Here is a 26877-nt window from a genome sequence, read left to right on the forward strand (position 1 = left end):
TGTTTCAGTGGGGTATAGATTATGTTCAATTAAACCAAGAGCATGTTCCATGTTAAAGCAGTACCAATTTAAAACTGTGCATGCACACAAAAATGAATATTCACAGTCCTTCTCTGAGTGGGATTTGGAATCGTTCAGTATAAATACTTCTGGACCCTGCTGAATAGGGTCAGCTTTGTCTTATTTGCCCTTAAGGGGAAAAAGCCATGTTATTTCATGTTTGCAGTGGAGCAGACTGAGAGGTACTGGACTGAACCAGGGTCCGCCAGATCTGAGTCTCTGTGGCTGGGTTTGTTACCTTTTATGCTGAGAGGTCAGAATATACAAAAGTGCCTTTGAAAGTGCTCTACATCCTCTACTTGAACTCCAGCAACTGCCCCAAGAGAAGCCCAGGACCACCTATTGATTACAGGGTTTTTTCAAAGGCACTTCTTCAATACCAGGACCAAGAGGAGTGCAGCATCATGGGCAGAGTGTGAGCAGCACACACAGCTGAAAACACTTCTTCCCTTTTGACAGCACCTTTTCCCCAGCACGTTGTATACATTTGTGGGGTTTGAGTTTGTGGGTTTTGTTGTTTGAGGGGGTTTTTTGGTTTTTTTCTGGTTGAGGTTTTTTGTTGGTTTGTTGTTTGGTTTTTTTTCCTTTACATATCAGGCCTTTTCTTTTCCACTTTATCAGGAAAATATAGCAGCTTTCACCTCTGAGGAGCCTCTGGCTCAGAAACTGAACTGAAGGGCAGTCTTAAATGTAGCACTGCCTTCAGATGCAGAAAGCAGATTCCCCTTCCTTTGTTCCCTCTGTCTCCAGAGGTTTTCAGTACTTGGCTGGACCAAGTCAGAATTAGGCTGACCTAGTGTTGGCAGCACACTCCCATGGAGCAGGAGGTGATCCCAGAGGCTCCCTCCAAATAACATGGCTTTGGGCTGTGATTGTTGGGTGAAAAATTGTAGTTTGAAGACAGATTATTTGAAGATTTATTTTATTTTTAGATCCTAAGCAGATTTTTTAATTGAGCTTTGCTTCTTACCAATATTATAACTGATATCTGAAGCCACTGGTGTGTAAAATGCTTTGAAATTTTCTGTTCTGGCTACCCAAATTATTGAAATTATGAATTATTTTAAGATGTAATGTGCTATATCTCAATTTTAAAGGCAAACCTGCCTGCAATTGTGGGCTCAATAGAAGCTCATAATATAAGACTTCTGTACTTTTAAGCTCAACAAGAATTAAAAACGTGGCATGTAGAGGGAAAGTAGGAACAAATACTGATATTAAGGATTGCTCCTTTTAAAGTTATAATTGTGGGGTTTGGGTCTTTTGTATAATAGTTTTGGAATCCATTGAAGTGCCCCAGTAATGTGATAGTGCTAATTATTGCAATTGAGGCTCTCACCTCCTGGAACTGTCACTGCCAGTCCAGCCCTGCCTTTCTTCAACTCAGAGCAATCCCAGTCCAGCCCATCCTGTGGCTGGCATCAAACCTCTGTGTTGGGACTCAGTAACAGTGCATTGAGTGATTCATTACTGGCATCAGTTTCCCTGTTTCACTTGTGCACCTTCTCATTTCAGGGCTTCTTCAGTAAGCGCCTGAAAGGATCTATCAAGAGGACAAAGAGTCAATCCAAACTGGACAGGAATATAAGTTTCCGACTGCCTTCTCCCAACAGTTCTGAGGACAGGTAAGGTGCAGAGTGGACACCCAGCACGTGAGTGCACTCAGGGGAGGAGAGCCAGGAAGGGGATTTATTGTCCAGCTGGCATGAGGGGTGTTTGTGGGGCTGCCTCTGCTGTGTCAGTTTGGTGTGCACTGTGCTGCTGATACAGGATGGGAAGCTGCTGCTCTTCACAGCTGTCAAAACCTCAGGTTAAGCAGATGGACTCCAGTACCTTGTCCTGCATCTGTTTCAAATAAGCTGCAGACTTCCAATTTTATGATACAGAACCATGGGATTGATCAGCTGGAGAGAAATTTCCTTGCTGCATGCAGGGCAGTGAGATGAGGAGTTGTGTTGGTGTGAGCAGGGTGGCTCCACCAGCGCTGGCACAGCCCAGGGATGGGCAGTGCAATTCAGGCACACTGAGGACCCTTGCAGTGTTGGTGTTTTGGTTATTGCAGTGTTACCACAAGGAACAGATGATCTGTTTTTCAGAAAACTGGAAAACTCAGTGATTTCTGACCATTTAGTGCTCCATTTGGTTTATCTTTGCTTGTTTAGCTTTCGGCTGGAGATCCAGGCTGGGAATGGATTGTATATGAGGCAAGCAAAGGCTCTTACACACAGTGTTTCCTAACTGTTTGCAAAGTCCCTTGATTGTTTTTATTAAAGATATTCTGTGTTACATTCCACAGTAGGCCAGCAGGAGAAGTAGATAGAGTGAAAAATAAGTTGGCCTGTACTCGAGGCCACGGCAGGTTTCTATGATTTGACATTGTTCAGTGCATTTCCCTTCTCCTTTAGCTGAGCTGAATTCATTAGTTGTATCTGTCATGCTGTGATGCTTCAATCAATGGTGCTGCCTTCTCCATCTGAAAGGCAGACCATAAAATCACAGAGACAGCAAAGCTGTGGATGCTGGAGGTCTGTTAACATCAGGAGTTACAGAAAAGCCTGCTGCTTACCAGATGTGACTAACCATCTAGATGGCCTTGCTCCTGTAGTCCACCCAGGCTGCTTTGATGCAAGTTTTCCTATAAATCTCTATTTTTAGGGTGTTGCAACGTGGCTATAAAAGCAACTCAGTGAGCATAAGCATCTTGAATAATGCCACCAGGTAATCAAGTACCTGTTATTTTTACCATTGTTTGAAAGCAGCTTTGCTTGAGTTTTTGTAATGTGAAGATTCCTTTGCCATAAATAATCTGGTTGTCTTTCCTGAGTTTGGTACTCTTGCTGGATACTTGCTTTTGTGGTGTCAGGGAAGCACTGTTGTTCTGGGAAAGCTAATAAATGTAGCTACAATTAATTCCTACATCTTTGGTTTAAGACATGATGTTGCACACAGCAAAGCTGCCTTCTCTTAAAAAGCAGACCCCCTTCTACTCCCTGACAACATGGGGACAAATTTTCAACCAGCCTGAAATGAAATGTGAATTTTCTCTGATGGCCTGAAAGCACAAAAGCATAAAATCCAGGTACTTGATCACATGGTGGCATTATTGAACACGGAGCTGACTCTAAATTCATGAGAAGGAGTTGCCACTCTCTCACCTTCTGTTTTCCCCCATTCTGAATGAGCCTCTCAATCTGTAGCAGTGAGAACTTTCCTGTCCTGCCCTGGTGAGTCAGCCCTTTCCCATTTCAGGCAGGTGATTCTAGGTGATGTCATGGTGTTACACATGTTTTCAGGGCCAGGATGACTGATAGCATCTCCCTTTTCTTGCTCTGACAAACACAAGAGCCCTGCCTTCAAAGAAAGTATTATACAGCTTTATGAATTAAAACCCTGCAAGGATTGGAAGGAAATAGAGGCTGCTGTCACACTGACTTTTCATGCTTTTGAGGTGTTTGGGACCTGTCAAAAAAGTGGAGATTTTACAGATAAATACCTCTAAAATTCTGGACTAAGGAAGGTTAGTTATCCTGGTGCACATCAAGATTTGGGATACTGTAACATTGCATGCCATGCTGGATGATGACAGAGGATGGATGCTGTCTGTTGATTTAAAACAGAAGGGAGTCAGGAATGCTGTAGGGAGCAGGGATGGAGATGAGTTGCAGATTTTTTTGTAATCAGATTTTCTGTTTCAGCAGAAAGCAATTGGCCAATGTACCTTTTCTGGTTTTTAACTTTATTTCAATGTGTCTGGGTTAGTGGGTAGGGAGAGGAGAGAGTTCTGGTGCCCCTCTAGAAACATGGATCAGCATCCAGGTGTCCTGTAGGAATAAATCCATAACCTGTAATTCACATCCCTCCTGTTACTCAGGCTCAGGTTGTTTGCTGGTGGTTTTTTGTACTTGGATATGTTGTCTTCACAAGACACTGATGTGGCAGGACTTAGACTGTGCTCCTTTGTGAGCCAGGGCAGGTGGGAATGAGGCTGTTCAATGTGTGGCCAGTGCAGCATCTCGCCAGGCTGCCAACAGCTCTCACCACGAGGCGACCTGGCACTGTGTCACTGTGGCATCTTTCACAGCTTTTCCAGCCTGTTTCCTCCTGCATCCTTTGGGCTTTTCAACTCACACATTCATCTGTAATGTTTTCTCAGTGTCCATAATACATAAAACATAAAAAAAAGCATGAGAAAAGACTTAAGGAAAATTGTGTTTGAAAGGAGAGACAAATTAATATTTCCAGTTTATGGCCAGGAATTTGAGAGTATCTCCAAGAGGACCAGCAGTTTTGTTTACTGAGGGGGAGCAAAGATGATTGTGACTGGCTGCATATGGTCTCAGTGACTGCAGCAAAGCTCTGCAGACAGCTGGGAGGGCTTTGCCCTGTTGGGATTTACTGCCACGTGGGAATCCTCCTGCTTTGCTAAAAGTCATTTTATGGCATTATGAGCAAGTGGCAGCGGGGCTGGGAATGGGCTCCGGCGGGGCACAGGGAAGCAGGTAGCCATGGCTCTGGGCTTCATGGTCAAAAGGTACCACTCCTCCAGCCACAGCTTCTTCTACTTCGGGTGAGTTCCTGTTCCTCCCTCCTTGCCTCTTTGCAGTGAGAAAATAGCACGGCTCGTGTAAATCATAGAAGCAAAACCTGCCGTGTTTTGCAGGTTCACTCTAATTTTATGCCGGTTTTGGAAAAAAAGGGTGGGGGATTTTCACCCTGATTTAGCTGTCAGGATGGAAATCTGTGTTACACAATGCATTATTAAGGCTTGACTCACTCGCAGCTTGCGTTCATTCAGCATATCTGTAGCTATCAGCACACTGGAGTGTGGGGAAAGGGGAGGGAGGAGTGGTTTGTTTCTGGAGGGACGCCTCACTCCTGGTTTGGTGAACCTATTTCTTTCAGCAGTTGTTTGGTTTTTCACTGAAAACTGAACAAGACCCTGGTGTTTGTCACAGACCTTCCCCTTAGTGCTGGGCTACTCTCTCCCACCTGCAAGCTCACTTGACCCCTTTATAAATAGATATTTCTTAATGGATGATGCTTCTCTGCAAAGCCCAGGCTCCTCCATGAAGCGTTCACCTTGAGTTTAGCAGGGAAATGAGACTGCATCAATTAAGCATTTCTGGTCCATCAAAACAAACCAATTGGAAACGTTAATAGCAGAGACCAGAGGAGAGAGGAGAACTCTCCTGCTGTGAAATTCAGCAGCCTGCTTGGCTGAACCCTGAGAGGTGTCTGTTAGACAAGCTGTGATCTGCAGGGAGTGCAGGCAGGCAGGGAAGGGCTTTGCAAATCCAGGATTCAAACAATGAGGCTTTGGGTTGGACCTTGCCAGAAAAGACCAGAATCTCAGTGGAAGACCAGAACAGTATACTCAGAAAAACCCAGCGTTTAATCACACCTGAGTGTAACTTGCAGATAAATAAGTTACCCTAAGTTTCTGATTTTTCAAAAAAAAAAAAAATTACTAATAAAACTGGTTAGACTTGTAGAATTGTTGACGAAGTAATAGGATGTTCAGATAATTGGCAGTTGGAAAATGAAGAGGGGTGTGGTGCCTACAAAATGAGCATTTGGACAGGGAAAAACCTGGTGCTGCAGCACGGGCAGAGCACGGGTGAATTGCAGGTGATGCTGGAGACGGTAGGGTCCCGTTCCACGGGGCTGGGAGCTGGGATAACAGCAGAAAATTCTCTGCTTTACAGTCCAGGCTCTCTCCTGTGACTTTGCAGAGTGGCTAAGTATTGAATTTGACTTTCTGCTCTCGGGGAGTGTCTCCCAGCACATGAGGATTGCTGGAATTATTTGAAGCATGCAGGCGAGCAGCTTGGTGTAAGGCAATTTGGAGACTTGGCTGCAGCTGGGTGCTTGGGCTGAGTTCTTTCTTTTTACACCAGTTTGGTAAAGGAAAGTTCGTTTTTAAACTTTTTCTTTTTTTTCAAATCTTTTGGATTATTGATATCCACAGGCTTGTTTTACAAGTAATATAGAGCTCTCCCTGGTAAGCTCGGTAATTGGAAGTCTTTTGTGCCTTGTAGGTTGGCTTTTAAATAGGTCAAAATCAGCAGGAGAGCTTCATAACCAGAGCAATTAGGATTTTAACCCTTTATTCTATGTGCCTTATAGACAGTAGAATATAATAGAACTTTGCTAATAGGCTGCTGTGTGCCACGGGCAGCCACTGAAAGCCAGAGGTTTCCAGTTCCCAACTTACAACCGAGATTTTCCTGTCATGGAAAATTACTGAATTATGGTGTGCAAGGAGAAAGGGTCAGCTTGGGGCTGGGCCAGCAACATGGGGTGGTTGGAGAGCTCTTTTTCAGTGGCAGTTGCATGCTGCTGCCAGGTCAGTGGTTTAGGGCATTGTCTGGGCTCTGATTTACAAGGAAGTGATGCAGCTCTGAAGACCAGTACTCCAAAACATGTGAAAAGAGGTGAGAAGCTTAAAATGTTCCTGACATGCTCCTCCTCTGTCTGTTTTTCCTATGGGAAAGAAATTATGGAGAATATGTAAGAATTATTTGGTGCCTTGGTAACTGTTTGAACTCCCATGTAGTTCCTTTGCAATCTCTGTTGTTTACAGACATAGATAGAAAAGGCCACAGGATAAAAAGTTGATCATGGGAGGTTAGTTGTAATTTAAAACAGGATTTGTGTTGTTAATGGAGCTGTTTAACAGAAACAGATTTGTACAAACAACCCTTCCCCCTCTTTTTGCATGTGTGATCTTCCTGTTTACAGTAATCTGCTTCCCTGGGATTACCTCTCTGCTGACAGAGTCTGAGCAATACTCATTTTCTCAGTAGCTTCCTACCTAATACAGGAAGGACCCTGTTAATCCAGCCCCTTTGCTGGACACTGGGACATGAATTAGTGGCATCTAAAGCAAAAGGAAGCCAGCAAGCAATTTTCTTTCCTTTTTACAGATTCAGCATATCAGATGAGGCTTTAGAGCAGCAGAGAAGTCTTATTTCTGTATAATTATTGCCTGTATTGATTGGGATGCTGCTGATATAGGCACAAGTCAAAGATTTGCTTTGCAGATCTATCAATAGATGAAATCTATACTGTGGTGCTCACAAATGCATGTGCTTGTGTTTGTAAAAGCATGTGGTTGCATCTAACCAACAGCTTTAGGATGTTCTGATGTTTATGGAAGATAAAGTGCCAATTCTAAGCCACTTCATCAGTTTATTGAGCTGTTTTGAATATGGTAACTTCAAAGGATTGCTGGAACAGACTGACATTTGTCTGCCGCAGGACCCTGAGTCAACAAAACTACCAGTGCTCCAGCTGCTCTGCAACAAACCCAAATGCTCACAGCCCACTAGTCAGAAGAGCAGTGGAGCAGCAGAATGCTCCTAAAAGGTGTGACTTGCAAGAATGGGATGTGCAGGCTTGGAGTACATCTGCTGTGTGTACCTGCCTTGCCCTGTCCCTGTTCCCAGAGGCTGTTTGGAGGCTTTCTTGGAAGATTCCTTGCTCTCTCGCGTTGTCTTTAGTGTCTGGATCTCATCAAAGCTGTAGGAAAGGACAAGGAGGAGCTTCTCTGTCTGGGAAGGTCACCTTAGCCACGCCTGCGGAGCGGCCGCCCCTCGCCTGCTGCCTGTGCTGCCTGCCAGCCCCCCCTAATCTCCTTAGGGGATGCTGTGCCTTGGCAACCCAGGAGCAGGCAGGAGCCTCTCCTGGCACTGTGGGGTGGGAGCAGAGCTGACAAGGAGGGAGCTTTCCTCACCAAGGAGGGAGCTTTCCTCACCCTAGCTGTGGCTGCTCTCCTGGCCACAGCCTATCTGCCTGGCACGCTGTTCCTCCGAAATCTGTAACCCGAGGCTTGAGGAAGAACTCCTGTTGGATTTGTTTGTGCCTTTCTTCCTCTCCAGGCAGGATTTGTTGTCTGAGATGTAGCAGGGAGCAGGAAGTTTGGAGGGAAGGGCTGTGGCGTGTGGCACCGCTATGATCTGGAGATGCTCTGCTAAGTGGCTCTACAGTTGTTTCATGTAGGTCTGCTTGCCTTGTCTTGCTCCAAGTGCAGCCTCTGCTTAACTGGAAATTGCTACATATCTTTTTACCCTTTTTTTTCCTCTTTTCTTTGGTAATTATTTCTCTTTCCCTCCTCTTCGCCCTCTTTGTGCTCACTCACTGACCGGGTGCTGGCTGCAGGCTCCCAGTACTTTGTAAGGACAGGAATTGCTCAGAGTTTGAGGCAGGGACAGAAGCCAAGTGACCTCAGCAGTGCTTTCTTGAGAGGAGAAATTAGAGAGGATTTTGCAGAGATGACATTCAAGTGGTGTATTGTGGTGTGTTTATTTTAGACTTGCCCTACCTTAACTGCAGCAAGTGCTCAATTATACATGGCTGAGGTTTGGGTTTGCCTTGGTTCAGCTGCTGCTGGAACCTGTTAGAACAAAGCACAGCACAGCCAACGCTCCTACCAGGGCTGCTGCTTTGCATCTGAAGTCTGTCTTTGGAATATTCCTCCCATCAAAGGGTTTTGCTGCCTGCACTTAGGTCATCCAGTATATTAAATGGGAACAAAGTTCTCCCTCGCTGTTTAATAAATCTTATCGTGTGTGAATCTGCTCCAGTACCTTCAGCGTTTCGTTCCATATAAAAGAGCAGCTGGGTGAGCTCTGCTTGTTGCATTGCCTGGATCCTTTGTGGTACCCAAGGTTTTGTTAAGCAGCCTTCATTAAGATGCCTTTTCCAAATGTTTGGGGGTTCTTTGCCCCTGAGTTCCTCTATAGCTCACAGGTAGGAGGAGTTTGATTTTGCTAAGGATAGAGAATGTGAGGAATTTTTTTTTTTTTTTTTTTTTTTTTGTATATAAGAGGGAAGTATACAGAAATTAATTACTTTTCAAAATGAGAGAAGCTGTAAGAGGTAGCTGTGCTTTTCTTTCCTCTATAAATAACAATTTTAACATTTTCCATTTGATACTGGGAATTGAATCAAAGAGGAAATACTGTGAGGACAAACACAGGAGCACTGTCTTTCTTTGAGTGATGTGCAGAGAGCTGATGCCTCTCTACTTCCACATCTGTTCCTTGTGCCCAGTCACACTTGCTGGATGGGCAGCCACATTTATGGACTCACCTTCAGGGATCACTGGGCACAGGGACTTCAATATCTTAACAAAAGCTAGACCTGCCAGGTCAACAGCTCCTCTGCTAAGCTGGGACTCTGTGCTCTTCCTCCTTGTTGGTCAGCTGTGAAGGACTTGACTAAATTCCTGCCACAGGAAAAATGTGTCTGCACATGATGTTTACCTTGAGATGCAAGCTGTGCCTCAGGTGCTTTATGACTGTTGCAGAAGCCTCCAGGGCAGGTGTCAGTTTGGAGGCAGAAGGAGAAGCCACATCACCTCTAAAGTGGGCACATGTTGCAGTGCTGTTTGACAGCAGAGCTCCCCACTATGCAGAAATGTTAAATCATATTGGGAGAGTACAGAAAGGGTTAAAACACATTTGATAATGTCACTGTTGATTGCCAAAAGCTGTGGCATAGTGGAGGGAGGGAAATGTCTTTGAGAAGTGTTCAAGAACTGGTAGGGACAGAGAAAACTGCCTTGATGAAAAGGTGCTGTGAATGTGGGAGATTTCAGCTCTGGTGGAGCTCAGGGATTTACAGGACAATCAGCTGGAAAGGAGAAGCAGTATGTGTTAGTGAGAAGTTAAAAGAGAAAGAAAGTATCCAAAAAAATTGGAAATTCAAGTTGGAAGAAGTAGCTGAAAAGGAAAATGCAAAGTGACTGATTTCAGCAATCGTGAAGTGAGATGGAATTTGTGTATTTGACTTTAGTGCAAAGGCTCGTTGTTAAAAAATCAAGTATATTGTGAAGGGTCATCTGCTCTAATGAATAATCCTCATTCTGCATTGGTTACAGATTTAGGGATCCCTGTGCTCTTTGCTGCTAATACACAACATCTGTCTACTAATCTAGCTAGTAACAAGTATTTTCAGTAATGTATCCAAAGCTACCTATATGGGCTTTTTAAAAATTACAGCAGTTAAGTTCTGAACTTTTTGCTGCTGTTCTTTCACTGACAGCTTGGCAGCTATAATTTCTAGGTCAGTGGGAATGGACTTCCTAGGCTGGATATTGCCTTGGGAGTCTGGGGTTACTGGCCTAATGTTATTTTCATAAGGTTTGCAGACTAATTGTGGAAGTTGCTCTGAATAAGCACCGAGACAAGCTGCAGCTTTGTCTGGAATCTTGCCAGCTCTTTTTGGTAATTGTGAGAAAAAAAAGACATTTCCTTTCCTCCTTGTCCTCCAGACCACGTGAGCTGCCCAAGCTGAAGGAGTCCCGTTCCCATGAGTCTTTACTGAATCAATCCAGCACCGTAGAGACTCTGGACTTTGCAGAGGAAGAAGCAGTCTTTGTCAAACCACTTCACAGCAGTATCCTTGGACGAGACTTCTGCTTTGAGGTAGGGACAGGCTCCAAAACAGGCAGCTGCCATCCCCCTGAACCCTTGGGGAATACTGCTCCAGGACTGGGGACTGGAAAACAGAGCAGCAGCCACTGCCTTGCTGAGGTTTGGGTGGGGGCTGTTGAGCCCACCATGTGATCTTTGAAATCCTTGAGGCTAATGGCATCAGTCACTGAACAGAGAGAAGTCTTTTTCTAATTGAAAAATCTCTTCAGTTTGATAAGCATTTGTAGTGTGCATGCAAATGTATGGTTGATACATACAGCACAATGGATGTGCAATAGTATGTACATTAGCTGTGTGTTCACCCTCTCCAAATTCACCTAAAATTGAATTTAGAAAATTTACTGTAACCAAGAAATGAGTTTTCCAGTCAGAGCCCCATTCCATTAGTTCAGTGCTTTCAAGTTGCCAAAGGAGAAGCCTCAGTGGCTGTGGACGTGTCCATTGCACCGTGAAGCAGGATCCAAAGCTCCCTTTGCTGTTTCAGCAGAGGCTGTGGCTCCGAGCTCTGCTCCAGAAACAGGCAGGGACTCTGAGTGTGAGCACAGTCCTGCCATCACAGCCCAGCAGTGGAGCCCTGTGTGTTTGGATGCAGATGAGGCCATGTCACCTCTCGTGGCAGGGGCAGGTCACTCTGTCTTCAGCAGGATTAGTCAGACGTGTCTGAACTTCTGGAGCAAAGATCTGTTTACAACCTGGAAAATTCTGGCAGTAAACCAGCATATCAGGCTCTGGTCCCTCATGATGCATCCAGGAACTGTTCCTGTTTGCTTCAGCCTCATTCTTCTGGTTGGAAACAATTTGCAGCTTGCTTAGGCTTGGGGAGTTGGGTGGAAAACACTGGCAGCTCTGAGGCTGTTGCCTCAAACTGCTTTGTAATTGTGAGCACAGATGAATGGAAAGAGTAAATGAGGCTTGTCAGGCCACGTAAGAGGGGAAGAAACCGAGGCGGTTCCCTGGTGTGGGAAAGCAGAGCTGTCAGGGCTGGAGCAGAGCACGGCTCCCTCAGTTTGTTCAGGCTGCTGCTGCCTATATGGACCCCTGGAAGCATTTTGTATTTACTGAAGTCATTATGTCCAGTGGGTTTTGCCTTATGCTAATGCATTGTCAGTTCTGTCTTTCCACTGTCAGTAACCAAATCCTGTGCCCCTGGGCCTTAACAGGGAAATCAGCAAGCTTTAATAGCCACAGATCAATTAACAGCTCTTTAAAAAAAGAAAGATTAACTGGCTGATTAAAGCTTTGTTTAAAAGTCTTTAAGAGGAGCCTCTGGTGCTCTTAATTTTATATACATTCTTTAGTTTCTCTGCTTTTATAGAACCTCAAACTTCTTTTGCTCTCTGCGTTTTTTGGGCCTTTTGTCCTCTCTGCCTTCTAGGCCGCTGTATTTTTACCTCCCTTTTTCATATTTACTTTGTTACTCAAGCATTGTTTATCTTCCTCCTTGCTTTTTGCAGCCTCTTCATGGCTCCTAGGCTTGCCTGAGCTCAGTCTGTCATTTATTCATTCCAGGTAACCTACTCCAAGGGCAGTAAATGCTTCAGTTGTTCCTCTGCAGCAGAGAGGGACTGGTGGATGGAAAACATACGCAGACTATCGCAGCCAATGAAGGTAATAGAAACTGCAAAAATAAGATTAGTGGGGGAATGGAGGTGGTATGATTGGATTTTAGTCCAGTGTACCAGGGCTTCCCACAGATGCATCCTCAATTAATTTAGTCTGGGGAGCCGTCCGCTCATCCGTGTGTCTAAAGCTGCTGTGTGCTATTCCAGGGAGTGCACTAGGTCAGACCTTTAATGAGTAAATACACACCAGCCTGCTCCCTGATCCCTGCCCCTGTGCCAGCTTGGGGTGCAGGCTGGATTCCTGAGGCCACGCACCTGGGAAAGATGGGGCACCCCTTCATAAGGGTCATGTTTTAATCTAGGAACCCCAAAAAAACAACATTAAACCAACTGGAGCTGGAGTGAGATGGGGAATCAAGTTATAGATCAGCTGGAAGTGTTTGATAAGTCACTCCATAGCTGCAATCCTGCCTCCCAGGGACAGGCTCTGGGATTCCTCACCAGCCTGGCAGCTTTGGACAGGCTCTTGTGCAGAGTGTTTGTTTCCAAAGCATTTCAAATACAGCTTTTGAAGAAGAAAAATATTCTAGTCCTCAACACTCTTGTCATACAAAAGACAGCCCTTTGCCTCTCCTTTAGAAAATGTCCACTTTTCTAGAGATTCCAATTCTCTCTGGATCAGACAATCTGATTCTGAATTCTGACTCTGTCCTTGCCTCAGACAGAAAAGGCAGCACCTTTGCTGCTGCTTCAGAAGATGAAATATTCAACTTTTAGGGGTCTTGAATGAGAACTGATCTCTTTCTCCTGCACAGGACAATTGCCGTCGAGCTGAGAACGTGCTTCGCCTCTGGATCATAGAGGCCAAGGACCTGACCCCGAAGAAGAAATACTTCTGTGAGCTGTGCCTTGATGACACTCTCTTTGCCCGCACCACCAGCAAAGCAAAAGGAGATAACATTTTCTGGGGGGAGCACTTTGAGTTCTACAGCCTCCCACACATTCAGAACATCACAGTTCACATCTACAAGGACGTGGAGAAGAAAAAGAAAAAGGACAAGAACAATTACGTTGGGCTGGTCAACATCCCCACGGCCAGCGTGACCGGCCGCCAGTTTGTGGAGAAATGGTACCCAGTCAGCACCCCTACAGCCAACAAAGGCAAGGCTGGGGGGCCTTCCATTCGCATCAAATCCCGCTACCAGACCATCACCATCTTGCCCATGGAGCAGTACAAAGAGTTTGGGGAGTATGTTACCAGCAATTACGCCCTGCTGTGCTCCGTGCTGGAGCCTGTGATCAGCGTCAAGAACAAGGAAGAGATGGCTTCTGCCTTGGTGCACATTCTTCAGAGCACGGGGAGAGCCAAGGTAAGCACAGGTGGCTCCTGCTGGAGTGACTGTGGCTACTGATGAGGGACTCCTGGTGGAAACTGGGGGGCCCATGACAATAAGCAGCAGCAGATGTTGTGTACAAAGTGTAAGCAGGAGGACTCTGTAACTTCATGCTATTCTGAAAATCGGCACCTACCTTTGAGTGTCCCCTTGCATTTCTAAAATCAGGATGTAGGTTAAGAGATAAGTGAACAGGAGGCTGGTAAACTGGAGAAGTGCTTCTATAAATAAGCCTGTGCTACAGTGAGCCCCGGGCGCCGGCGCTGAGTCAGCGCTGAGTCAGCAGATCAATGCCAGCATCGATTTGGTCAGCGTTTGAACAGCCATTTGGGGATCTATACCGAGTTAATGGTGATCCCACCTGCCCCTAGGATGCTCTTAGGACTTCTGGGTGCACACTGGTTTCTTCAAATGGGTTGTGGGAGAGTATCCTGCAGGTCATGGGAAGTTCTGGGAAGCATTAGCTTGCATTGATCTATCTGGCTGCTGCTCCCAGCTGCTGTGTGAGTGGTGCCACGCTGGAGGCACCTTCTGCCAGTGAAACCAGCTAGAGCAAGTAAAGCACAGGTCAGAGGGATAGAGATGTGAAGGGATGGCTGTAAACAACACCCAAGGGACAGCCTCATCTAACTATTCCAGAAAAGGTCCTTTTCTGCTTGCCCCTTGGAAACATCTCTGTGACAGAGTGTGTGACAGGAACACGTTCCTTAAGTGATCTGATGAGAGAAGCTGGTAGCTAAGATTATGTTGAAACCCTGCTGGAAAATAGGCTCTGGATTGCTGCAGTGCCTGCTGCAACAAGTTGATAAATTAGTGTTATAACTTTGCATTCCTGGTGTGTGAAGTTTTGAACCTCTATTTATGGGAGGCACCAGGTGGCTCAGGCTGCCATAAAGCTCCTAAGAGGGTATTTCCAGCTCATACTTCTGCTGATGGGGATACAGCTGGATGTTCCCAGTTTGTGCCAGGTGAAAAGAATTCTTGTGGATTTTGTTGAAAAGAAGCAGCAGTAATGGACTGAAATCCAAGAGTACTAAATGTTGTTTACTCACATAAAGTTACTCACATAAAGTTACCACTTCAGGAAGTAAGTATTACTGTAGAATTAAGACCCTATATCAAGAGATTATTCTCTGTATCAAGGCTTGCTGACAGTTCCTGCATGGACAATAGAATACAGTTGATGTTAAGCCATGTAGATAATCAGCAAGTTGAATGTTAACTTCTTTTTTCCCAAATCCTAAAGCATTTCTGGTTTGTGAATTTAATTTGTTAAGCCATTCTTCTTATTTAAATATCATCAAGCTGTAATAACTTGTGTGTCACTTCCAATTTGGATTTTTAAGTCCATGTTTCTATGGAATATTCCTTATAAAGATAAGGATAAATATAATAGCACAGTTTCTTTCAGCAGACAAAGCCTCTGATAAACAAGCTGCTGAGAGGTTCTGTTCTGGAGCCAAACAGAAACACAAGCTTGGCTGTAAAGGTTTTTTTTTAGAGACTTTTGCTTCACCCTTTATAATTTGTGATCTGTATCATTCTACAAATATAATAAACCTGAGAGGAGACCTGGCTATTTCCATGGCCCTTACTTCATGCAGCAGCTGCACCCCTTGTCTCAGGCTGAGAAATTATTTAATATCCTGAACTATCCTTCCTTCTTGGCTTCTGCAGTTAGCCTGGCACGACTGAGCTGGTTAAAATCACCTTTGCCATTTGACCTTTTTCCCTCAGGACTTCTTGACAGATTTGGTGATGGCTGAGGTAGATCGTTGTGCAGAACATGATGTCTTGATCTTCAGGGAGAACACACTTGCTACCAAAGCTATTGAGGAATACCTCAAGCTGGTAGGACAGAAGTACCTCCAGGATGCACTGGGTAAGAAACCCCCTGTTTGCACAGCAAGGGCTGACCCTGAGCTGTGTCTGCAGCTGGGAATGTGGGATGGGAAGGAACTGCACTCAGCCTGAGTGTCTCATACACAGATAGCACACTGTCCTGCTCTCAAAGCCCTTCCTCCAGGTGGAGAAGGGTGCTCTTTGCTGCCTGCAGGAGTAGCACCCAAGGCAAGGCAAGGTTTGATATAGCTGAGCCCCTTCATGTTTGTATTACCACGTTTTGTTTTTCTGGGTACCTTTGTTTTGTGATAAAGAGGTATGACACTGCGATTTCTTTGTGAGCAATGGTGGTTGTTCAATCTGATAGATAAACAGGCTTGAAAAAGGGGTTTTGACACATAGTCCTTGGAGAGACAAGGCCAGGGAGTGAGGCTGCAAGGCTGCCAAGCATCCCAGGACAGATCAAAATGCATCCTGTCAGGGAAGCCTGTTGCCTCTGTTTATCCCGAGTGCTCGTTATTCACTGACTCATTAAAACTGCCTGGCCATCCTGGGATCTCCTACTCCATTCTCCCCACAGGGTCTTCATGCCCACTGTTAAATGTCAGGGTAGACTCTGATAATTTTGTTATTGTCCCCCCTCCACCAAAAGGTTCTGCTCTAGTCAGAACCCAGTGCCTGGGGAATTCCTGGCCACACAAAGTTAGCAGTGAAGGGGACCAAACCCAGGCTCGCTGCCTTCCGCAGCCTCACCACAGTCGGGTTTCAGCAGCTCCCCACAACCTTCCTTCTCCACAGTTGCACAATGGGCCACCCACCTCCTGTTGTTTCTGGGATGAAGAAAGCTTTGGAAATTGATACAAGAGAAACAAGATCAGGCCAAAGCCAAGTCCCACACCACATCCTTTCACAAAAAGGAAAAAAAGCCAACTGCCTGCTTTCCCAGCAGTCTCGCTTGTCCTCAGCAGTCCCAGATGCTGGCAAGGCATCAAGGAGATAGCTGGGTAAATTAGTGCTCCAAGGGTCAGTGTAGTCAGATCTGGGATTATATCCAGTTTGGCCATTTCTGAAGTGTAATGAGCCTGTCCTGGTAGTCTTATTCTCCTGGGTGGGACCACTGAGTGTAAGTCACAGTTGTAGGCTCTCACCTGGTACGGAGAAAGGAGCAGCCTGGTGCTTTGTGCTGTGCTTCCCAGCAGGCTGAACATCAGCTGTGGGACCACTCCATTACAGCTGACTGCAAGCTCCTTAATGTGCAGTAATTGCATAAAATATTCTAACATTAATGACTTCTAATACATCATTTAGCACTGAGTGATAAGATGGTAAAGCACAGGCAGGAGAAATGGAAAATGCCCCTAAGGCTGTCCAGCTTGTCTGCAGCTCAGGGCAGCTTCACTCATGACAATATCCCCCTCTGATTCTTTGTCAGGTTTAAAATGTCATTTTACTCAGCTGCCCTGTTCTTTGAAAGGATTAATGACACTGTGGTTGGTGTTAGCAATGTAACATGTCTGTAAGGGAATCTTATATCTTATTATAGCAGGGTCTTGTGGGCCACAAAGATTAATATTCAAATATGTTTAAGGATAAAAAAACATTATCCAGTAAACAAGAGTTAAAACAGAATTGGCTCAACAAAAGTGATGCCAGCAGTTTTGCAAGTAAGAGATTTAGATACCCTCAGCAAAAATTAAGAAAATGTGGCGCCTCTTTTGCTTGCAACAACACCAAGCTGAGATTTGGGAAGGAGCTGAGAGGTGTTTAAGGGGTTTTAGGAAAGCAAAGGCTAAAAACAAGCCCCTTTTCTACAAATAAGCCTTGTGTTAGCTCAGAGCCAGTGAGATCATCTGAGGAGATGAACTTGAAAGACATTGAATCATTAAACCAATGGATAAAGGCTTTTTCCTAGTGAACACCCAACAGCTTAAAAATCGCTTGGAATGCCTGCATATAGAGGAGGGAAACCACTGAGTAGTTCATTCCAGTCTGTCAGACAAAGCCAGCTTCATGTGGTCTGTGTGTGAGCAGTTTCTGTTGTGGTGCTGAAAGGGAAGGGTGACAGAAATGCCAAGGAGCTCAAAAGATGCAGGCCATAGAAACACTGTAAGGTGTTGATATAAGAGGTTGAGAAAATTAGCAGCATCTAGCTTGTGCTTGGGTATTACTCTTATTCAAGGGCAAGGGGACACTTTTTAAAATTAAAAAAAATAGGCAAATTTAGCAATAATGTAAATAAATATCATTGCCAGAGCATTTTCTGGGGAAATTATGAAGACAAATAGCACACGGCTTCATTCCTAGAACTGTGGATAATTTCATGATAACACAGTTTGAATACCAAGCCAAGTCCTCCTTTCTAGGCCATAAGGGAAGTGCCTGTGGGGTTGCTAGGCAGAGCCATCCTGGTTTTGCACCTGTGCTTGGGGACAGCAAGGGCACAGCAGGCTGCAGCATCAGAGCCCAGGCTGTGCTCTGTTGGGAATGGGCTGGGAGGAGTGTCCCCAACAGCTGGTGTCTGGAGGCTGAGCTGCAGACACCCAGAGCAGGACAGGCAGTTGCCAGGGAAAGACATAAGCACGATTTAAAGGTGTGTCAAGGAGGCTTTTCCTGTAACTACCCTGGTTCCTTCCTCTTCCCTTTTCCCAGGGGAGTTTATCAAGGCTGTGTATGAGTCAGATGAAAACTGTGAAGTGGATCCCAGCAGGTGCTCACAGAGCGAGTTAGCAGATCATCAGTGCAACCTGAAAATGTGCTGTGAGCTAGTCTTCTGCAAGATTATCAATTCTTACTGGTAAGGCATCTTCCTTCCCTCCCTTTGTCCCTCTTTGCTCTGGGGTGCCTGTTCCTCCTCTGAGGGTGAGGGAGCAGCTGTGGAACAGGGAAGGAGCACAGCCCCTTCCACCTTCCCAGGCTGCCTTTGTCCCCTCTCCTCACTGCCTTCCTGCATGTGACTCCAGATTGCAGATGGAGCCTGTGCCCAGACTGAGGGATCCCACCCCACAAACCACACCTCCCCAGATCTTCTGCCAAGGGAACACATACTGAGTGTGACTGGATAAGGAGGGAATAAAGTCAGAAGAAAATAGCTTAGCTTGGACTTGGCATAAAAAGCTGCAAGTTTTGATGTGTACAGAAGACTTTTAGACCCTTCAGATGTGTGGAATTGAACAGGAAATCACAGGGAGGAAGCACTGGCAGGGAGATTTCTATTAATCTCTGTTTCTGAGTAGCAGTGGAAGAAGAGGGGCCTTTCTGCTTTGGCATGAAGTGAAGGCATAGTATTGAGAGCTTAACAAGCAAGATAAAACTGTCAGATATGGAGATGAGCTCAGTTTGGCTCGTTTGTTTTCAGTATTCCAACACCCTGTTTGCTCCAGGGTAGCAATGGATAAGTAGTTCCTAGCTTGCAAATCAGCGTGTCTGGAAATGGCTTCACTTAACACAGATGAACAAGGGGTGCTTTAAAGACTACTTAAGTGCCACCAGATTAAATGGGGATCTATGAATAGAGGCTTAATGACATTACTAGCCTAGAGAGAAAAGGGGAGGTAAAAAAAGAGCTGATGTTTTCTCTCAGGTAAGTATTTCGGGTGACTGATAACCAGTTCAACTTTTTGCATCTCATTGCCAGTGCAATTTTATTTCCTTTTTTTTTTTTCCTTTTGCTTTTCAGCGTGTTCCCCCGTGAGCTGAAGGAGGTGTTTGCATCTTGGAAGCAGCAGTGCCTGAACAGGGGCAAGCAGGACATCAGCGAACGGCTGATCAGTGCCTCTCTCTTCCTGCGCTTCCTGTGCCCTGCCATCATGTCCCCCAGCCTCTTCAACCTGATGCAGGAGTACCCTGATGACCAGACCTCCCGCACGCTCACCCTCATCGCTAAGGTCATCCAGAACCTCGCCAACTTTGCCAAGTAGGTGGTGCCAGGGAAGCAGAAACCTGCGGCGTGCCCGGTTCCCGGCTGTGCTCACAGGCAGCTGGCTCTCTGGCAAACTGAAGGCAGCTTTAGCAAAGAGGGAATCTTCTCACTTGGATGTGAACACTTGAGGCACCTCAGATAAATGCTCCTTACGTGCAGATTGGAGTGTGTTGGATTCTGTGGAGGGGACACAGCATAAAACCAAGAAGAGTCATGCACTTGCTTGTCAGTGTATATGTTGTTTCAAAGGGAAAGAAGGTCCTTGCTGTTTCGAGGATCATGATTTTCGTGTTTTCACCCTCCAGAATTCTCAGCTGAATGATACAAAGGGCATGGCACATCTCCTACATGCGAGGAGAGAAAGAGTATCTGTGGGAGGGAGCAGGGAGAGATGTGATTTGTAAAATAAACAGTGAGGTAGTAGTATTTAAGTAAGCACAACAAAGCAGTGAATCTCTTAAATTGTCCAGGTGGTTTTTTCCCTCCAAGACTTCAAAATCTGAAGATTTTGAAATTTTTTTTAACTCTAAATCTTCAGAAAGGCAGGTCTAAAGTAAAGTGTTTAAGTAATTGTCTGTAAGCACTTGAACTCTGTATGTTGTGTGGAGGTTATTGACTGAGTTTCCCCCCACCTCCCTTTCCTGCAGGTTTGGTATAAAGGAAGAGTACATGACCTTCATGAATGAATTTTTGGAGCATGAGTGGGGAGGAATGCAGCGTTTTCTGAGGGAGCTCTCTAACCCAGATACCGTCTCCAACGTGCCTGGATACGATGGCTACATCGACCTGGGCAAAGAGCTCTCGGTGCTGCATTCCCTCCTCTGGGATGTTGTGTCCCAGCTTGATAAGGTAAAGCTGTTTGGAGGCCCGGGAGGGCCGATGCAGGGATGGTACCATGGCAGCAGGAAACACTGGGGAGTATCAGGGGCAGCCAGGAGCTTTGGAGGGGAGGGTGCGATGGTGCTGTTTCACAGCTGCTCCTGATTTCGGATCAGGGTCTGCAGCAGGGTGTGTGAGGTGGTTGGGCTTCAGCAGCACTGCAGACACTCTGCAGAGCCTGTAAGAAGATCAAGTGCTGAGGGTATTGCTTGGAAGTGGACCTGAAATCCCTGGGCAGCCGGTCCTGTCTCGTAAGTGAGGCATTTGGACAGGAAAAGGCCACGTTGCTGTGCCCTGTGGTGCTAAGGGAGGTGCTTTGCTGCACAGCAGGCCCTCCCCTGGTTCTGATGGAGGAATGAGTTGGCCCTGTGGAGCTGTTCTCATCCACAGCCCGATCCAAAGCCTGCTGAGATGCTCTCATTTCCGTAGTCTTTGATTTTGGCATACCAGGAATGCCATGTAAGGAGCTGGATCTGCTCCGAGTGCCATCCTGTAGCAGAGCAAGATGCTTTCTGCTGTGCCCTGTGCTGGGCTCATGTGCAGTGCCCACATCTGTTCTTCTGATCCCAGCAGACACCACCAGCAATGAACACTGCTTCCTTTTAGCTACCGAAGCAGGAAAGGCAGAGCTTTGCTCTTCCTTAGCTGTGTGGACAAAATCATTAAAATCTTGGTAGCAAAGGTTGTTGATAGGGCCCAGAAAAGCTGAACTGAGTATTTTTTTTTTTTAAGTGCTTGGAACTGTTCCATACTTCAATTTTTAGAGGTGCATTATTTTGTCCATGTTCCATGTATATTATTCTTTCTTTTGAAACTGGAGAAGTAAGGTGAATAGCAATGCACTCAATTTTTATTGCATTAGGGTTTGCCAGAGTAGTTACTGGTTGTGTATCTATTTTTTCACTGTACATTACTTAAAAGAAAAAACAAAAATCTGAGCTTGTTGCATCAGAGTAAATTGAAATGCCCTTGACTCGAAAAGACAGCCTGTATATTAATCTTAGTTTAATAATAAGTTATGGTGTTGTTTTTCAATTTACCTCATCCGTGTACACAGTGTAGGTTCCAAATGTATGGATCTGCATGGCCCTTTCTGTAGGTTAGATGTATGGATCTATCCTAGCAGGCCCTTGGGAGCTGGTACAGTGGTTTCCTAAAAAGAAAATTAAGGGATAAAGTTACATGCATTATGGCTTTACTGTAGGGAATGACTGGGAAATAATGAGAGGAGCCACCTTGGAGATTTTAATAGCCACAGTGCTGTATGAAAGTTTCTGTAAAGAGACCCTTCTCTGGAGCCAAACTGGCTGAATACCTGCTTATGGGGAAAACAAGGGTATCTTTGAGAAGAACATGGTTTTGTAGCAGCATTTTAATTTTTTAATAAATCTGCAGCTCCTTCACCTTCTTGCTGCAGTCCCAGGAGCCTGGAGGTGCCCTGTGGCTGATCTCCCAGCAGTGACCCAAAGGGGTGAGAAGCCAGTGCCTGGAGGAGCAGGCACTGCTCCTTCCTTGCTGAAGGCCAGCTGCTCTTACCCTCAGCCTGGCCAGCACTGAGCTAACCTGTAATTGGAGCCCCACATTTCATCCCATGCTGATGGGGTGATATTGGGATGAGGATCACTGATGCTCTCATGCAGTTATTTTTCAAGTTTGGGTATGGAAGAATGGCTTAATTAATTATTGATAACGGTGCGAGAGGAGATGGCATCCATGTAGGATACCAAAAATGAAAGGCTTATGAAACAAAAACCTTCCCTTTCCCCATCCCCCTCAACCCCTGTGATCCTCTCATGATCCCCCTCATCTGTTGGCATGCATTTCCTTTACCACATGACACCCTTTGCCTGGAAAGTTCCCCTCACCAGCTGGATCTGTAGCCTTTGAATGCCCTTCAATGAGCAGATGCCGTAGTTTTCACTTTGACCTCACCCACCCGGGACCCAGTGTGCTTTGCATGATAGTTTTGCATTGGAATGGCAGTAGTTTTGTTTTATTGAGCATGATTTTTATTTTTGGGGGTCAATCCTAATTTCTTTTCTATTTCCTTTTCTTTCCTCAATGTCTGCTGCACCCCGTTTCGTCTCCTCCATCCATCTCGTCGCCGTCGTTGCGCTGCTCCATAACACTGCATTACGATCCTGGCACACCCGCACACAACCACCCACCCTCCTTCCTTCCACTCCATCCCTCCGCCTCTGTGCATCGGTACCAAAAAAACACAAACCTGCCGGATGTCGTGGTGCTTGTATCCAATTAGGGTGAAAATTCCTTCCTACAGGCAACTGTGGCAAAACTGGGACCTCTCCCCCGTATTCTTGCGGATATCACAAAATCCATGACCAACCCTACACCCACACAGCAGCAGCTGAAGCGTTTCACGGAGCATAGCTCCAGCCCATGCGTCGCTGGAAGTCTCTCCTCAGGACTTCAGAAGATAACTGAGGACCCCAGCGATGGGTACGTCCCAGCCAGGGCTCGAGGGCAGCTGTGGGGTTGTTAAAGCTGTGAAGGGTTGGAACGAGATGATCTTCGAGGTCTCCTTCCAGCAAAACCATTCTGTGGTTCTGAGGGTTGGGGGCTTCATCACCTGAGCTGCCCGGCCCTGCTGTGGAATGGGGCCTCCCTCACGGGGAATAGACCATCCCAGTAAGAGGTGCACAAGGTGGCACTGGGCACCTGGAGCTTTGGACTCACCCAGGACTCAACCACATCTCTGGGAGTCAATGACTCGAGTTCTGTGATTTACTGCCAGCCTGAGTGCACGGTCAGCCATCGTGTTTCCTTCTGGCCATCAGGCTGCTAATGGAAAAGCTGAGCTGTAGGTGAAACGTATTAGCTGTGGAACAGCAGAAATAGTCCCTCCTGTGTTTTGTGCAGCACTTCTCACACTGTAACAGCTCTTAACCTGGAGATGTGACATGGCAGAGCTACCAAAGGGCTCGGCTGCTGCAGGCCCAGAGCAGTACTTGTGCTGTCAGGGACAAGGGCCAGTTTGTCCTGTGCCCCCTGAGCTTACATCCAGCTCTGAAGGAGCCTTCACACACCTCCTGCTGAGTTTTAAGACCTCCATAATACACAGAGTCATAGAATCATTAAGGTTGGAAAAGCCCTCTAAGAGTATCATTATCCCTGCACTGCCAAGGCCAGCACTAAACCATGTCATCGTGTGCCACATCTAAACACCTTCCAAGGATGGTGACTCCACCACTGCCTGGGCAGCCTGAGCCAGTGCTGAAAATCCTTTGGGTGAAGAAATGTTTCCTGGTATCCAATTTAAACCATGCCTGGCACAACTTGAGGTGATTTCCTTTTGTCCCATCTCTTGTTATGCAATGGCAAAGGGTTAAATGGCATCTAGAGACAGAAGTGACTTAGAGGGGGAGGATTTAGTGGGATTGGGTTTAGATTTCACCTGTAAAAAAAATAAAGATGAAGGACTTCTTGAATCAAACAGAATTCTCCAAGATAAGCAGTAATTAAGGAAGAGTGTGTTCTGACTTGCACACAAAGAGCTCATAAAAGGAAGTCTGGCTCCTTGAAGCTTTCAGTGGGGGGAGGTTAAGTGAGGTAGGAAGACTTCCCTGGGACAGATCTCTCGGGGTCTTGGCTGCTCCAAAATTAACCAAATTCCTTTCCACTCCACAGTGACATAAACAAGATTAAGTCTCCAACCCAGGAAAATGTAGATGGACATTTTAGGGGCAAGACCTTACTGCTGGTTCAGCAGGCATCCACCCAGAGCATGACTTGCTCGGATAAGGATGAGAAGGTAAGTGTCTTGCCCAACGGACGTAGCATCTCCCTCATGGACCTGCAGGACCCCCACACAGCTCACAGTGACGCCACTTCCATGATGCACGACGTGCCTTTGCGCCTGGCGGGCAGCCAGCTCTCCGTCACCCAGGTGGCCAACATCAAACAGCTGTGGGACACCCAGGGCACCCCCCAGAGCGCTCCCCAGGTCCGGAGGCCGCTGCACCCTGCGTGGAACCAACAGGGCAGCCTCCGACCCCTCTCATTCCAAAATCCGGTTTACCAGCTCAACAACCCGTGCCCCACCACGGCCAAGGCCTCCAAGGACTCCAGCCCGGAGAACCTGAGCACCGCCAGCTCCCGGAGCCGCAGCAACAGCGAGGACTTCAAGCCCAGCGGGCGCAGCAACAGCAGCCTGGAGGACTCGGCCAAGCGCAGCTCGCAGAGCGAGGACTCGGCGCGGCGCCCCGCGGGCCCGGACAAGCACGTGCCGGTGGTGCTGCCGCGGCAGAACAGCAGCAGCCAGGCGCAGATCCGCAAGATGGACCAAACCGTGCTGGGCACCAGGGCCAAAGCGCTGCACACGCTGACGCACAGCCCGTCCCTGCGCAGCACGGGCAGCGTGTCCGGCGCCTCGGGGGCCGTGGAGCCCGTCCAGAACGGGAACCGCTCCCGGCACCAGTCCTCGTCCTCCAGGGAAAGCCCCGTCCCCAAGGTGCGGGCGATTCAGCGGCAGCAAACGCAGCAGGTAAGGAATTCCTGCCTCCAGGCCTCTGCTTTGGTGTGCAGCCCATTGCTCCTTGCCTCCAGAGCTTTCTGGGCCTTGAATCTCAGAATCTAAGCTGAATCAAGAGCAGCAGCTCCTACGCCAGTGGCCAGTAGCACACGTAAGGAATAGTCATACTTGTCACCCTCACAAGCCACCTTATCTGTGCCACTGGAATGCTTTTGTACTAAATCTAAAGAAAAAAAAACCCTGTTTTCCATTTACTAAGGTAGCAGCAAACCTGTTGAAAGAAACAGAACTGGAAAATTTCCCTGAATACAAAGGGAAAAAAATCCAGGAGCAGCTTTGTAGTGGTAGTTCAGATCGCCACGTGAGACTGTGTTTGCCCTGTGGTGCTAATTTAAAAGCAGAGCTGCCTTGAAACAGGGAAATGAACAAAGATAAAACATCACAGAATAACTGCTGCCAAAATAACAAATAAGCACAGTTGTCTAAAGTGTGGAGAAATCCATATTTCACCATGATGAAGCAATCTCTTGCTGTTCCTCAGAAAAGTGCTGTTTTTTCATTAATCGGCCAAAACTATGAATAATGCAAATTTTTGGTGGAAAGGAGTGCTTATATCTACCAGCTCCTAATGCACATTATCAGTTGCTCATAGGCAACTATAAATCAAGGTTTTCCTGTCAAAAAGCCAACATTCCTTTATCTTTTTTTAAAACAGATAATAGCAATTCTGTTGTGATGTGCTGTGTATGAAAAAATATTTTCCTAAATTAGTTTATTTTACAGAGGAAGTGAGTATTTCAATGCTACAGAGAAGGTTGAAAACATGATCTGCTGGTCAGAGCTCTTGCAGGGGGAAGGCTTTGGGCTGTGAGGTGAAGCTGGCAGAACAAACTCTGCTGTGCCCAAGGTTTTCTTGGTGTTCCCTGACAGTGGAGCTTCTTTGGCAAACTCCTGAATGTTACAGGAAAACCTGGGTGGTACCTGGGAATGCAGGAGCAATCAGGGCTTCAAAACTGCTTTTTATACCTCAAGTTCATTGAAGTATGAGACCAGAAACACTGAATCACAAGCCAAAGCTTGGTATGCCAAGTTAGTAATACCCAAAGTAATTGTTTGTTATTTGAAGTGTGCGTGTGTTTGTGTCTCCCTGCAGTGTGTTTTACAATGGGGCATGGGGGCATGGCTTGGTGAAGGGTTTTTTGTGAAATAAAACCAGACCTTGTGTGGTTCTGGTGGCACATTGTAATCCAGTAACAAGGATAATATGAAGGGGATGTGCATCCACTTGTTTTCCCACTGTAATTTCTATACTAATTGTTTCCACTGGATTCATTAGAGTACTTGCTCCTGCTTTATTCAGAGAAATCAATTTGTTCTCTCCTTCCCCACACCCATGAACAACATCTTGAATGGTGCCAAATCGAGTGGCCAACATTTTTTTCAAGGCAAATTCCATTGCGTCCTTTTAATTGCAAATCTTGTTCTGGAATTCTGTTCTTGTTTAAAAAAGAGAAAGAGAAAAGAGAAGTTGGGCATGTTCTTTCTGGGCATGTTCTTTCTAGGCATGTTTTGTGGGCATTATAATTATTAGACTCTGTTCTCTACAAGTCCCATTTGTTTCTGAATATAGAGCTGGGCCCTTTGTTTGCTGGGAGAGGTCACTTTTTGCCTTCCATTTCCATTTAGGAGGTAGGTGGGAACAGAAATGTCAGTGTGTTCCTCTGGAAGAGAGGCAAAGAGGAGAATTAGTACATGATCCTAGCAGACTAATTCTTTTTTTGCCCTTTATTGGAGAATAACTTGTAACCCATTAGCATGTGTGACTTGCCATCCGCTTGGTCTTTGACAGCTTCCACAATTTGGCTGCTGGAAATGTTCTGTCCTACACTTGGAAGCTTGTTTGGCCAGGTTTGCTGCTGCTCAGCAGTCTGGTGCAGGCTGGGGACGTCCTTTATGGTCACCTTTCTGCTGTGTGAGTCCCCTGGAGCTCCAGTGGCTGGTGACAGTGTTCATCCGTCCTGTTCCTGATTTCTCCAGCCATTCACAGCCACGCATGGTCCATGGTCTCCCTTGCTCTGGCTGCCTGACAGCAAATGCCATTAAAAAAAATCTGACTTAATGAGCTTTGCCAGGCTGCCACACCACACCTAAGGGGCTGTTAGCTTTCTTGTGTGTGAAGACTTCCCTCTATGCAAAAGGCCTTTGCTTAAATCCAAGGATTTTTGCCTAATTCCTATGCCTTTTCTTTGCCTTTACACTTCTGCTGAGGCTTCTTCCCATGCTGGAGTGT

At 46.2% G+C, this 26877-nt stretch overlaps 1 protein-coding gene across 9 annotated transcripts in view; it reads left to right on the top strand.

The window, feature by feature from the left end:
* The window catches only part of RASAL2 (RAS protein activator like 2), a 163911-nt gene that overhangs the window by 125412 nt on the left and 11622 nt on the right, over nucleotides 1-26877 (top strand). For 6 of the 9 annotated variants that reach the window (XM_041478873.1, XM_041478874.1, XM_041478876.1 and 3 more), the window contains 10 exons: nucleotides 1576-1685; nucleotides 10337-10490; nucleotides 12009-12107; nucleotides 12877-13431; nucleotides 15193-15337; nucleotides 17947-18091; nucleotides 18974-19210; nucleotides 19864-20065; nucleotides 22356-22555; nucleotides 23744-24599. In XM_041478873.1, the coding sequence (XP_041334807.1) occupies nucleotides 1576-1685; nucleotides 10337-10490; nucleotides 12009-12107; nucleotides 12877-13431; nucleotides 15193-15337; nucleotides 17947-18091; nucleotides 18974-19210; nucleotides 19864-20065; nucleotides 22356-22555; nucleotides 23744-24599 (2703 nt within the window). The remainder of the gene's footprint in view (nucleotides 1-1575; nucleotides 1686-10336; nucleotides 10491-12008; nucleotides 12108-12876; nucleotides 13432-15192; nucleotides 15338-17946; nucleotides 18092-18973; nucleotides 19211-19863; nucleotides 20066-22355; nucleotides 22556-23743; nucleotides 24600-26877) is intronic. The other 3 variants (XM_041478877.1, XM_041478879.1, XM_041478881.1) reach the window with 2 other exon arrangements.

This window comes from Pyrgilauda ruficollis, unplaced genomic scaffold, assembly GCF_017590135.1.
Source record: "Pyrgilauda ruficollis isolate IOZ18807 unplaced genomic scaffold, ASM1759013v1 scaffold47, whole genome shotgun sequence".
Taxonomy (NCBI): Eukaryota; Metazoa; Chordata; class Aves; order Passeriformes; family Passeridae; genus Pyrgilauda; species Pyrgilauda ruficollis.